We start from the raw sequence: 12,797 nt of genomic DNA, 5'->3' as shown, positions 1-12,797 counted from the left end.
GAGCTACTTGTATCAGCAGAAGATCTACCTGGGTTTTTCTGTTCCTACAGGTTGTTTTCCCCTTTTCCTGGGCTGCACAGGAGGAACACTGTTCTGGTTGGTACGTTTCCTTCGTTCCTACCAGGGTGGCGAGCTTCCAGAACAGACCCTACCTATTCAGGAAGAAGGGTGCCCCTGAAGACCTCTCTGCAGACAACAGCATTTCTGAAGCCTCTTCGAGCGACAGCGACGAAGACGTCCAGGTGAGCCGCCCCACTGCTGACAGATCACAACGCCAAAAAGTGACAACTGCCGAACAAGTGCAAGAGTTGGTTAACGCCGTCGAAGGACTTTCAATGGAGTTGCAAGGACTCAAAGCAGAGAGCACAGTGTTGAGACAGATGTCACAGCTCGCGATGCCCACAATACCGACCTTCCCCCTTTGGCCCTGGCCGTCGGAAAGTTTGACGGATCCCCAAAGAGGGTAAAGGATTTCCTAGACACCTGTCTAATGTACTTCATGTTCAGGCCTACCACCTATGCCTCTGACCACACCAAAGTGGGGTTTATTATCTCCAACATGGTTGGAAATGCCCTGGCCTGGGCCACACCGTTGGTTACCGCTGCAAATCCTGTACTCCAGGACTGCAATGGCTTTGTCAATCTCATCCGCCAGCCATTTGAGAGGCAAGAAATTGGCTTCTCAGCAGGGGAAGCTTTACTGGACACCAAGCAGGGCTCAATTGACTTTCTGTCTTACATATCTGCCTTCAAATGATTGGCTAGTGAAGTTGGTTAGTCAGAATCGGTACAGTTCACAGTTTTCCGGATAGGACTTCATGAGGAGCTGAAAGATGAGTTGACCCCCCCATGCTTGATGAATTCCAGATCGACTACCGATTGTCTGAGGGTAGATCTAAATGGAAGAAGCAACGGATACCACCACCGCCTCACTCTGGACCACAGCCTTCTCTTCAGGCTCGCTCTGCAGATGAACCTATGCAGACAGGGGCTGCAAGAGGCCCTTTGACTGCAACAGAAAGAGAAAGAATCAGTGAGAAGGGCTTATGCATGCATTGTGCCTCAGACACCCACCTGTTGCGTGATTGTCGGGAGGTTGCTCCTCAAAGATGGGGAAATAACAGACCTCAGTTTTAGGGGGAACCGTTAGCTGGGGTTTTTCGAAAGGTTCCCAACCCACCAGTAACACCAGGCTTTTTCACCTTTTTCTGGGCTGCACAGGAGGAACGCTGTTCTGGTTGGTACTGTTCCTTTGGACCTAACAGGGTGGCGAGCTTCCGGAACAAACCCTACTTCTTCAGGAAGAAGGGTGCCCCTGAAGACCTCTCTGCAGACAACACCATTTTTGAAGCCTCTTCCAGCAACAGCAACAAAGACGTCCAGGTGAGCCGCCCCACTGCTGACACTTATCTGGGAAAGTAATTGGCTTTCAGGGAACATCTAGGTAAGTGTTTTATACAGCCGGGGTGAGCAATCGGGTCTCTAACATCAGGTGGACAACTAAGCCCATCCCTAGTGCAAGTCATCTACATCATCACAAAATACAAAATGATTCAATAGTTACATAAACTATAGGGCTCCTTGATATGTGGCTGTCTATAATTGGTTGGCACGCTTGTACCCTTCTGGAATATTCCACACACTAGCAGCACGCAGGTTGGCACACCAGGTGCATGTGGGTTTGGCATGGTCATGCTTCCTCACCCAATTAGCCTAACATCTATTATCACTCCTACAGTCTGCCATCAATGAAATCTTTGAACTTGGCCTTGCAGAAGCTCTATGTGCCTGAGAATTAAGGGGTGTGTAGCATAGTCTTGTCTTCTGGTTTCAGTGTAGCTTGACCCAAAGCTATTTTGATCTCGACCATGTGATTGGAGACCACTCTTTCGAGCCTTTTGCTGCATATAATACTATTAAATGATGAATTCTTAACGCCTTCAGTGTTTTTCCATTCTTCTCAAAACAGAAGTTGTTTCTTTCTCGCGTTCATTGTAACTTCTTGACAGACATCCAGGCTCACTGTGGCCTCGACTTCTTGGTGCTGGGCCAGCCAAGCCTTTCCCGAATTATCCTACGACATCAGCTATTTTCCAACTGTGCCACACTAAAATCCTTTCCTCCATGTGGTTGCAAGCCTTGCTAAAGTGCATTGTGGAATATCCATGTGCTATAAATTCCTATGTATATACAATGGTGCATCGCTGCAATCTGTTCACTATGTAGCCAGTCTTAAGAATATTTTGTCCGCTTGCGTCACTGCATCTGTACAAGTGTAAAATGTCTTTGCATTTTCTTTGGTGCTTTTGTGCACGAGCATCTTCATTTCGAGACGTAAATATTGCTTAACTTCGATATTTCCTCTTCAGCTTCTATAGAAAGTCTATGTTCTTTCTTCATTGATATCTATTCTGGGTACGTCAGTTCTATTTCGCATGACGTCACCAGTTTTCTTTCCCATTCCTTTTACACTTCTTCAGGAACTCCTTCCACAATAACGTTATTTCTTCTTGCATTTCTATAGGGTTTTCTCAATGGATACCTTGTCTCGAAGATTCTTTGCAGTATAGGCATCCTCACTGGTGTTGCATGTGTTGCTATTTCCGGTTCCCAGCATATAGGCAACCTAGGGGCGGAGCTTTTGATGGGGGTACTTGGCGCCTCCTCTACATCGTGACTGAGATGGCTGTGAACCATGTCTCCATGAGACGGAGGACATAAAGGTCGAATTCTTCCAGAAAGTGGCAGATGTCAGAGGAGTGTTTGACAGCTGAGCGAGAATTGAAAGTGGCAATATGGATAAAGTTGCCATCTTTGAAGGACTTCAGAGGAAGGGTACAAATCAGAGGTATGCCCTTCAGAGGTGTAGAAGGTGCCCGCGGGGGGCAGAAGAGGTTGGAGGAGAGGGCAAGGTAGCCAATGAGGAGGCAGATGGGAGAGGCAAGGAAGCTGAGGATCGGTGGGATGGGACAGCAGAAGAAGAAAGAATGAATGAGAGTAGTTGCCCAATGCAGGGGGTTGTTGCTTATTCTCTTTAATGATGCACAGTGATAGGTATATACTCTTCTCTACCTCTGTTCTTAACACAGCCCCTGCTGGCGGGTCCTTGGACACTCCCCTGGGGGTGGAGGGAAGGCTGTGGATGTAGGGGTGATAAGAATCATGTCAAGGGTGGATAAAGGTCTGGGACTACTTATTTCTTGTGAAAACTGGGAGGCCACTGAATAACAGAAGGGAAGCCAAGAAAAGGGAACTCTCAAAAGAACCTGTGACATCCTTCAGTTCACATTAATTCCATATTACAGATATGCTATTGGTCCACCACATAGGGAACCCCTGATTTGTTGTTTCCTGCCCAAAGAAGGTGATTTATGTGAAAATGACAGAAAGATGTGTTTCTTACATTGTGTGTCTCTTGTCTTTTGTTCCTTCTTCCATGTGACCAGGCTTGGACTGGCCTGCAGGGCAATAGGCCCATGGTCGAACCACAAACACAAAATGCTGGTGTGGGCCAGTATTTTTGGTCAAAGTGGGCCAGTTTGATTTTATTCACTCTGCGACTAGTAGTTTTGACCAGTGTTGCTGATTACATATTCTTTAAATTGCACAATTTGCATCACAAGTTATACAAAAAAAACCCTTGGCTATTATTCAAACAGTTTCACAAAAGGAATGAATAGCCATTTGCAACGGTGGGCCACATTTTCAATAGTGCCGGGGAGAATTTGATGGCCCAGTCCAACCCTGCCTGTCACACTGGCTTAGTGTTATACCTGTCACATGATGGTAGAAATTCAGTCATGGAACAGCGCATGCTGATGCATTGCCATTACAGCTTCTCTAGCCTGATTAGTAATGCACTTTTTGTAGAGGAGATGATTGCCAATGCTGGCGTTTCATGGGCACTCATGGTAATTTGGGGTTGCACACAGGTGTGTCTGGGATCCCACTCAAGAGTCAAGCAATTGTTAATGCAAGGCATTGACGTGCATATTTGTGAAACTAGATATGCTATGCTATCTAAACAAAACAGAAGAGAATCACAGAGACACATGAATTCGATTATTTCAAAGCAAAATGCATCTTTATTCATGCATTCCATGGCAAAATTTCACTAAGCAATAACAAGCAGAGCACTCTATCTATGAGTGCATTAGCAACCCCAACCCTCCCGGCATTCCAGTAAATCCCACACAGCCAGCGCCCGAGACTAGGACTGTGAGACTGTCTCCCTTCTCTCTCACAACCAACTGTGAGACAGCCTCCCTCCCTCTAGCTAGCTCTCTAACCTCTCACCCTTACAACAGAACAGAACAGCAATCTACGGTTATACAGAGCAATGACATATTAATTTTACAATTGTGTGCGTAGAAAGCATTCCATGTCAAACTACGTTCATTCTATACTACGTCTGTGCAAACATAATCATATAATGTACTAGTTCACGGTGACATGACATACTCTATTTCTAAGAACAGCATATCGTGTAACATTCCTGTCTCTTCGCACATCGAGACAGTCTCATTGCAGAACTAAAACAAGCATTTCTCTTCTGCCAGCCAATGTTGTTTTCCTTAACAGTCTGCCAAGAGTCACTTTTGTTATTAAAACATCTCTAACACTGTGTGCGGCTGCTCTTTCGCGCTCAGCATGAACCTAATTCATGATGGGCAAGAACACAATAGCGCTTAGCGCCTAGAAAACACTACAAATGTGCATTCTACAAGCTAAATATACATGCATAGATTTCAGCAAATATCGAATTATAACTAAAACAAACTATAGTGGTCAAACATAGCTCATGCTAAATGGATACATGTATGAATGAATGAATCAATCAATGAATGGATGAATTAATTAGCCCATGCTAAACTATCATAGAAAAATGCAAACTAACATAATCATCATCCCTAAATTGCATTATCTAGAGGCTATTCAGCACTGTGCAAGTAAAGGGAGGTATGATCATAGTGCCTAATGCATGCTGCATTGTGAGCCCCTTGGCCATACACTACTCTTTGCTTGGAGAACTAGGTACATTTTCTAGTTAGATCCCAAATGAATGCTTTCATTACTTTAACTTTTCTTTTTCTTTATAAAAATGTTTTACTCTCTGAAACAGGTGCTTGTGCATTCTCTATTGTTGATCTTCATGCAGGAGTATAGGTGGATCTACAATCCTAGGAGGGACAAGGGAACGCCTTGGAGCATTGATACTGACTAACATATTGTCCCATACCATAATAAAAGTCTATTTATACAACACCAAATTATACCAGTGCAAAAAATACATTTACACTTAAATTGAGTTGCACTTTGCATATTCTGCAAGTTGCATATTCTGCAAGTTGCACAGCTGATTCAAAATAGATGTGAACATTCCCTACTAGAATTATTTTTAACACGAGACATCGCAAAAGCAACCTTCCCCAAAACATCACATTAATAATGGGTATAATAACACAATCCACCCCATGCTGGAATCCTGGTAGTTTTTTTCCTGAATGGCCATGAAGAAAACTACCAGGATTCCAGAATGGGGTGGATTGTCAAGAGAGAGCCTCACCGTGCTGAACACACCAATTCAACAGTACATGTTGTAGGACAGGACAATTTACAAAAAGGTTTGGTGCCAGAAAACGTTGCACCCCCATTTGACATAACCTGTGCCCTTCTGTCATGTAAGTGGATAATTTGATGCCAATTGTCAGGACGGCAAATGGATAACACTTGCATTTCAAAGACTATGGGAGCACATTTCAACTATGATTACCTTATACTGGAACTATACTTGAGAAAAGGGAAAGGAGACCCACATGAGCTCGTAGAATCCCCCGCTCAGCAAAGTGGGGAAGAGTGTATGTCCTAATACTTCCCTTCACACATGTAAACGGGAGTGATACATGCCCTGAACCACGGTACCTAAGTCTTTCTCTCTAGGGACACTTATTCACTGATAAACAACAACATTCATAACCTCTAGTAATCACTTTACCTTGGTGTTTGCTCACTTTTTTTCTCTAAACTTTCTATGTCAACTCTTGCAGGAGCAAGGAACTGCAAAGAGCTGCTGGAGATGGGGAACATTCTGAGCGGCTGGTACACCATCTACCCTGAGGGATGTAAGGCCCTGACTGTGCTATGTGATATGGACACCGATGGAGGAGGGTGGATTGTAAGTAAAACAAGCTTTGGCAAAGCCTGTAGGTATGGTGTTTACTGCTGTTCTTTGCATTTTGCATTTATAGGCACTGGGGTGCAAGAAGGAGAGAACTACGTTTCAATGGAGGATGCAAGAAGGGATGCAGGTGTACAGCAGACTGAGAAGGAGAATAGAGAAAGGGAGGCAAATGTTGTGTGTTAGGATACTTGGCAAGTGGCCTGCAAGCAGGGTGGACTGGGAACCAAAAGTGCCCTGTAAATGTTTTTCAAAGTGGCTCCATGGTGCACCGTGCGAGGACGCCCCACCCTCCAAGCAGTGTTTGGTGGGTTCTCTTAAAGAATATTTGGAAAACATGTGTCCAAATAGTGCATTTCTAAGCACATGCCTCCCTACATAGCGATACACGTGTAATAAAACATAACAAATAACTGATAAATAATATTTGTTAAGAGCGATGAATAACACACTGCAATTTTTATATCAAATACTGTACTTCAAAGGAATGTATGGGATGAGGAGGGATGGGAGATAAGGGTTTGGGTGCCTGCTAGGGGCTCGGAGGAGCAGAAATACTGGGTCAAAAGAGGTCTGTGGTGCAGAGGCCCACTGTGAAATCTCCAGAGTTCCCTATAGGCCAGTCCACCCCTGCCGTGGTGCAGAGGCCCACTGTGAAATCTCCAGAGTTCCCTATAGGCCAGTCCACCCCTGCCATGGTGCAGAGGCCCACTGTGAAATCTCCAGAGTTCCCTATAGGCCAGTCCACCCCTGCCGTGGTGCAGAGGCCCACTGTGAAATCTCCAGAGTTCCCTTAAGGCCAGTCCACCACTGCATGCTAATGACAGGGCATTCTTTGTGTATGTGCCTGATGATCAGACGCCTCATGGTGACTGCGGCGTGCTTTCTACCCCTACCCACTTGACAACAGGACATTGGCAGTGGACAGAAGGTGCTTTTAGGACATTGAGGCATGGGGCTTGGGTCTTCTGTGCCCCAATGCATACTGGGGCCACACAACCTGGCAACTGCCACACTGCCACATGTGTCTGTTGCCTCTGCCCTTTCCATACTGCACCCTCATCCCTTATACCAGTAGTGCTTCACCCATCCTGCTTTCCTTCCCACTCCCCGCTGTCAATAATGGGAGTGGCCAGCAAACAGAACAAAGCACCAGAAAGCCAGGCATCAGTGCTCAAGTTCTCGCCCAGCCCTGCCCTTCTCCATGCTCCTGCTGGAAATGGAAGCGAGAGAGTGGAGAGACTTCTCACTTCTACAGTGGCTGGCTCCACTTTATTGTTGGGTCGTGGGAGGGGAATTCACAAGTACTTTAGGGGAGCCAGGCACGGAAGTGTCAGTAAGGAGAGGAACGGGGTCAATAAATGTAAGCACCTGAGTATATTTTAGTAATAGGGCAACTATCTAGAAAGCTGATGGCAAATCATGGCAATGGCAATAGGGAAAGTACCTGGGTAGCAGGCGACACTCCTTGCCAAAGGGCCAATTTCCTGAACAGTTGAATGCATGCACAAGCAATGTGATGAGTTTCTAGGCATATAATGTAAAGTCCGGAACAGCTCATAGTAATCATTGACAATGTTGATCGCAATTTTGGCAAGAGTGCAGGTAGCTGGGCACTTGATGTCCTTCCCAGTAGGGCAAGTAGATAGATACTTTATTGTAATTCTTATCAAAGGGGAAATATCCTGGTAACTGGATTGCATTCTTTGTGACTGCAACACGTTTCCATGTATTTTATGGCAGTCCTTGATGGCAATGGGCTTAGTACCTAAGAAGATGTTGGCAATCCTTGGAAATGGGACAGGTTAATTGGAATGTGTAGTCAACACTTGGCAAAAGAGCAAGTACCCGGGCAGTAAATATCAGTCAATGGCAATGGGGAGAATATCTGGCATTAGATGCAATCATTGGAAAGGGGCAATTGATGGCAATACATGGATACGGGCCAAGCTTCTCGACAATTGTCAGTCATTACAAAAGGGGCACGTATCTGAGCATTTGTTTACAATGCTTATGAACGGAGTAAATAGTTTTGCAGTGTCTGGCAATGGGGGAAATAACGATTTCATAGTAACCCTAGGTAATGGGCCACGTAGCTTAGCTGTTGCTTGGAATCCAACCCAATGGGGTCAATAACTAGATAGTTAATAACAATTCTTAGCAAAGTGCTATGTCCATGTATCAATCCTTCCAAATGGGGTTGGGGCATGTTCCTCGACCATTCTTTAGCAATGGGGAAAGTATGTAAGCAGTTAATGGCAACAGGGCCATTATCTAGGCAAAAGATGGTCTAGGCAAAAGATGGCAATTCTTGGAAAAGAGGCAAGATTCCTGTAAATTGATATCAATGATGGCAAAACAGCAAGTTCTAGTATCTTTGATGCCAGTCCATGGCAGTGTGGCAATTACAAGTCAGCTGGTGGCAAAGCTTGGCCATTGTAGGAGTTCACCAGTATTTGATGGCACTCCCTCTAAATGGTACGAGTATCTTGGCAGTAATAGAAATCATGTGCACTGGAATAGGTACCTGGGCATCAGGTGACAATACTTGACAATGGGACACGTACCTGAGCAGCTTATAGCAGCCTTTATCAATATGGAAACTACATGGGCGCATACTGGCAATGCAGGGCAATGGGGCTTGTAGCTTAGCAGTTGCTTGGAATCCAAAGCAGTGGGGTCCGAAACAAGTCAGTTAATGGCAATTCTTGGAAAAGTACCACATACCTGTAGCAATCCTTGGCAATGGGCGCATTGGGCCTGGGACAAGTTCCTGAGCAGTTGTTGGAAATGCTTTAGGAATGGGGCAAGTCTCTGAGCAGTTAATGGCAATCCATGGCAGTGGGGCCATTATCTAGGCCATTGATGGAAATTCGTGGAAATGAGGCAACATTCTGGTAAACTGATGTCAATTGTGGCAATGTGGTAACTTCTAGTACCTTCGATGTCAGTACATGGCGGTGTGGCAGGTACAAGTCAGTTAATGGCAAACTCTGGTCATTGGAAAAGTTCCCACATATTTGTCAGTAATTCATGCACATGGTACAAGCATCTGGGCAGTAATAGAAATGTGTAGTTGGGTAGGTACCTAAGAATTAGATGACAATCCTTAACAACGGGGCAAGTACCCAAGCAGATGATATGATATGATATGATATGAAATGAAAGGTCATTTATAACGCGCCTAATACCCAGAGGTTTCTAAACGCAGACCTGGGGATCGAACTTGTGTTGCTCCGTGTCGTCTTGCTTCCAAGGCGAGCACGTTGCCCCTGAGCTATCCTCCCGAGATCACTCTTTATCAATAGGAAAACTACCTTTGCAGATATTGCCAATCCTTGGCAATGGGGCATGTGCTTGGGCAAATGACTGAAGTCAGGGCACATTTCTGGAATTTCATGACAAACTTTGGCAATGCAGCAAGTACTTTGCCTGAGCAAAAAATGCCAATCTTGGCAAAAATGCCAATCTAAAAGTCTTCATCTAACTCTTTCCTGTTGTTACCTCCCTCTTCCCCTCGCGGGACCCAGAAAAGACGTCTGATTTTACCAGATGTCTGATCCGGGTCCCGCAAAGGGAACCTCGTAATCGGCCCTGATGGAATGAAGGGGGCCAGTCCCCTACCGGCCCCCTTCATTCCATCAGCGGCAGGGTCGTAATGAGGCCCATAGTCTTTATGTGCTTTTCTGGCACTTAAGCTTAATGAGCCCACCGGGCACAGGTGGCCCACAAGCAAATCTTATTTATTTTAACTGGTGAATTTGAAAGACCTGCCAGAATTCAGAGAGAAGCACCAACGCACCAATACCAGAGCACCAGAAAATGAGGGGTACCTGCACCAGTAAGAAATCTGATTTAAATTCAAGGTGAGCTACCAATCTTGGGCCAAAGACAACAAGCCTCTCAAACTATTTAGGACCTGTACCTTCACTTTCCCCGTGCTCTTGCCCCACAATCCCTTCATTCGCTTATCAGACCTCCGGTCAGCCCTTGGCCCTTGTGGATTGACCAATGCTGGTTTCCTATTGTAGACCTTTCTGTCCACCTCCATGCTGTCCCTCGAGAATCCTTAACCTTTCCCATTCTCAAATGGCCTCCTTCTAACTCTCTCTCGTTCTTTCTATCAAAATCCTCCTTCCACAACTCTTCTACTCCTTCCTCCCATGTCCCTTCTTGTTCTTCTGCTAATACCACCCACCTGTTTTCCTTCCTTCCTCCTCCTCCTCTCTGGTCTTTCTCTCCACTAATCTAATGCTCGCCTTGGTCTTTCCTCTTCCTCATCCGTTCTAAACTTTGCCTCCTCCAACTCTCCTTGATACTTCCCTCTTGCTCCTTCTAGATCTTGGTCTCACTGTCCTTTCCCTGATTTTTGTCTTCTTATTTTCTTACTTGCTTCTTGCACTTCCTTGCTGTTGACCACCCCTTAAACTCCATCACCCTGCATCTTTGCTGCTCCTTTTTATGTGATGGATTATTTTTGGGACCACAAGAGCCTTAGTAGGGTCACCTGGGCCCTGTTGGAGGTGAACCCACAATGATTGTCTGCTCCTCCTCCCTTGGTGTACCTTGGGTCAGTGTTTCTAAAAGTCTTCATCTAACTCTTTCCTATCTGCTTCTCAATCTCTGCTACTCTATCCCAGTGTCTGCCTTGAATCGGCTCTAGGGCTCTAGGGCCCATTTTATTCCACACAATACAACAGCTCTGTAGAGGTTTTCTTCTTCCCTTTGGTTTCTCTCTCTGGATTCACACTAGATTGTCTTCCTCTTGGATTTTTTCTTGACAGTTTCAATGTATAGAATATCACTCTGTTTAACAGAGGGCAACAGTTAACAACCCTTCTTTCTAATCCTCTCCCTGCTCTCTTACTTACACAACACTTTGAGATTAGGCTTTTTTCTCAGAATGTAGCATTCATATAATTTTCCTTCACACTCTAGACGCTTTCAATTCACGGGTGTACAGTGGCTGAAATGTTGATTCTCTTCTTTTTGTTTAATGGGTAGGAGTTTCACCTTTATTTCTCAAAGGGCAGCACCTGATTCACTTGCCTTCTGACCCCAGTCTCTTTCACCCCATTTTAGTACATTGATTTAATACTCATTGCCATTAATACCTTCCACTTACGAGTTATCCTCTTTCCCACATTCTAGTATCTGCTGTAGCTTCATTCGCACACTAGACTCTTTACTCCAGCTGAGTAAATTAGTTCAATGTTTGTTCCTTTGTTTCCTGGATGTTTAGGAATTAGCCTTTCCTTAGCAGAATGCAACTTCTGGTTCATCTTCAGTCTCCCACTGTACTCTTTCACACCACCAGAATATAGTGGTTCAATATGTATTTCTTTGTTTCCTTGATGCTTAAGCAGATGCCTCTGTTTCTCTGAATATAGTGTCCCCCTTCAGTTTCCTTATTACATTGGACTCTTTAACTCCACGGGAGTACAGGGGCTCAAACCTTTATTATCTTCTTTGCTTGACACTTAGGGGTTCCCCTCCCACAATGTAGAATCTGATTCACTGTCCTTCTGTCATTAGACTCTTTCATTACACCAGCGTCCATTGAGTCAATATTCATTCCCATGAATACTTAGACAGACCAGGACCGGCGGCCGTACCTTCTCTGTGGCTGCCGTCATTGCATGGAACCAACTGCCATGGGCACTGCGTGTGACTTCCAACCATCTGGCCTTCCGGCGGGCCCTGAAGACCCTTCTCTCTGGAGGTTCTCCTTGATCTGTCTGTTCTGGGCCACCCGCCTCTGCTCAGCGCCAAGATGCCCTAGGGCGTACGTGCGCTTTATAAGAACATTTAACATAACATAACATACTTAGGTGCTTGGGGATTAGCCTTCCCTTCCCACAATGCAGCATCTGATTCACCTTCCTTCTCACACAGGTCTTTTTCACTCCACCTGAGTACAGAGGTTCAATATTCCTTTCCTTGTTTCCTTGACACTTAAGGATTTGCCTCTGTAAACTAGGGTGCAGCATCTTAATCACTTCACTTTTCTTACACGTTCATCTTAATCAGAATTTAGCGTTTCCAGTTTCCAGCTTTTAATTTCAAAACACTTTGGCATTGGTCTTCTGGAATGCAGAATTTTAATTACAGATCTCCGGGAACGTTGTCTCCATCCGCGACTAGAGCTCTCCCTTCTGACGTTCTCCTGCTTGTCACTCATTGGCATTCCTGTTGTTTGGCTGTCATTTACCCGCTCTCTCATTCATGAATACCCAGCCCTCCTTCTGGGTAAGTCAGCTCCCTTATGCTTCTCTAGTTCATAAGCCTCCTTGTTCCCTCAGTTCTTTCACCCTCCCAGATGCTTCGGTCTCATCTCTCGCCATGGGCTTCCTCTCTGCCTTTAGGTGTTTCAAGCTTGGTCTCCCTCACCCCACTCTGAGGACTTCTGCATGATTTTGTAAACCTTTGGTGTCTGACACCTGAAAAGACCGACTTGCTCCAGCTTTCCGTTCAGGACATTTGCTTGTGGTTGCCACCATGGTTCTCTCTCTCCATGCTGCTTCGCCAACTTTCTGGTCCCTCAATCCCCGACCAAAATTCAACTGCCATCTGTTCGAACCCTACAGGACACCGCTTCCAACTCCACCTACTTCCACCT

At 45.3% G+C, this 12,797-nt stretch overlaps 1 protein-coding gene across 2 annotated transcripts in view; it reads left to right on the top strand.

Moving 5' to 3' along the window:
- LOC138471864 (ficolin-1-like) overlaps positions 1-12,797 on the top strand; it is a 199,192-nt gene that overhangs the window by 56,250 nt on the left and 130,145 nt on the right. For both annotated transcript variants that reach the window (XM_069609722.1, XM_069609723.1), the window contains exon 7: positions 6,048-6,175. In XM_069609722.1, the coding sequence (XP_069465823.1) occupies positions 6,048-6,175 (128 nt within the window). The remainder of the gene's footprint in view (positions 1-6,047; positions 6,176-12,797) is intronic.

The sequence above is a fragment of the Ambystoma mexicanum genome, chromosome 8 (assembly GCF_040938575.1).
Source record: "Ambystoma mexicanum isolate Mex_15411 chromosome 8, UKY_AmexF1_1, whole genome shotgun sequence".
Classification (NCBI taxonomy): Eukaryota; Metazoa; Chordata; class Amphibia; order Caudata; family Ambystomatidae; genus Ambystoma; species Ambystoma mexicanum.
This window is presented reverse-complemented; position numbering and strand designations above follow the sequence as displayed.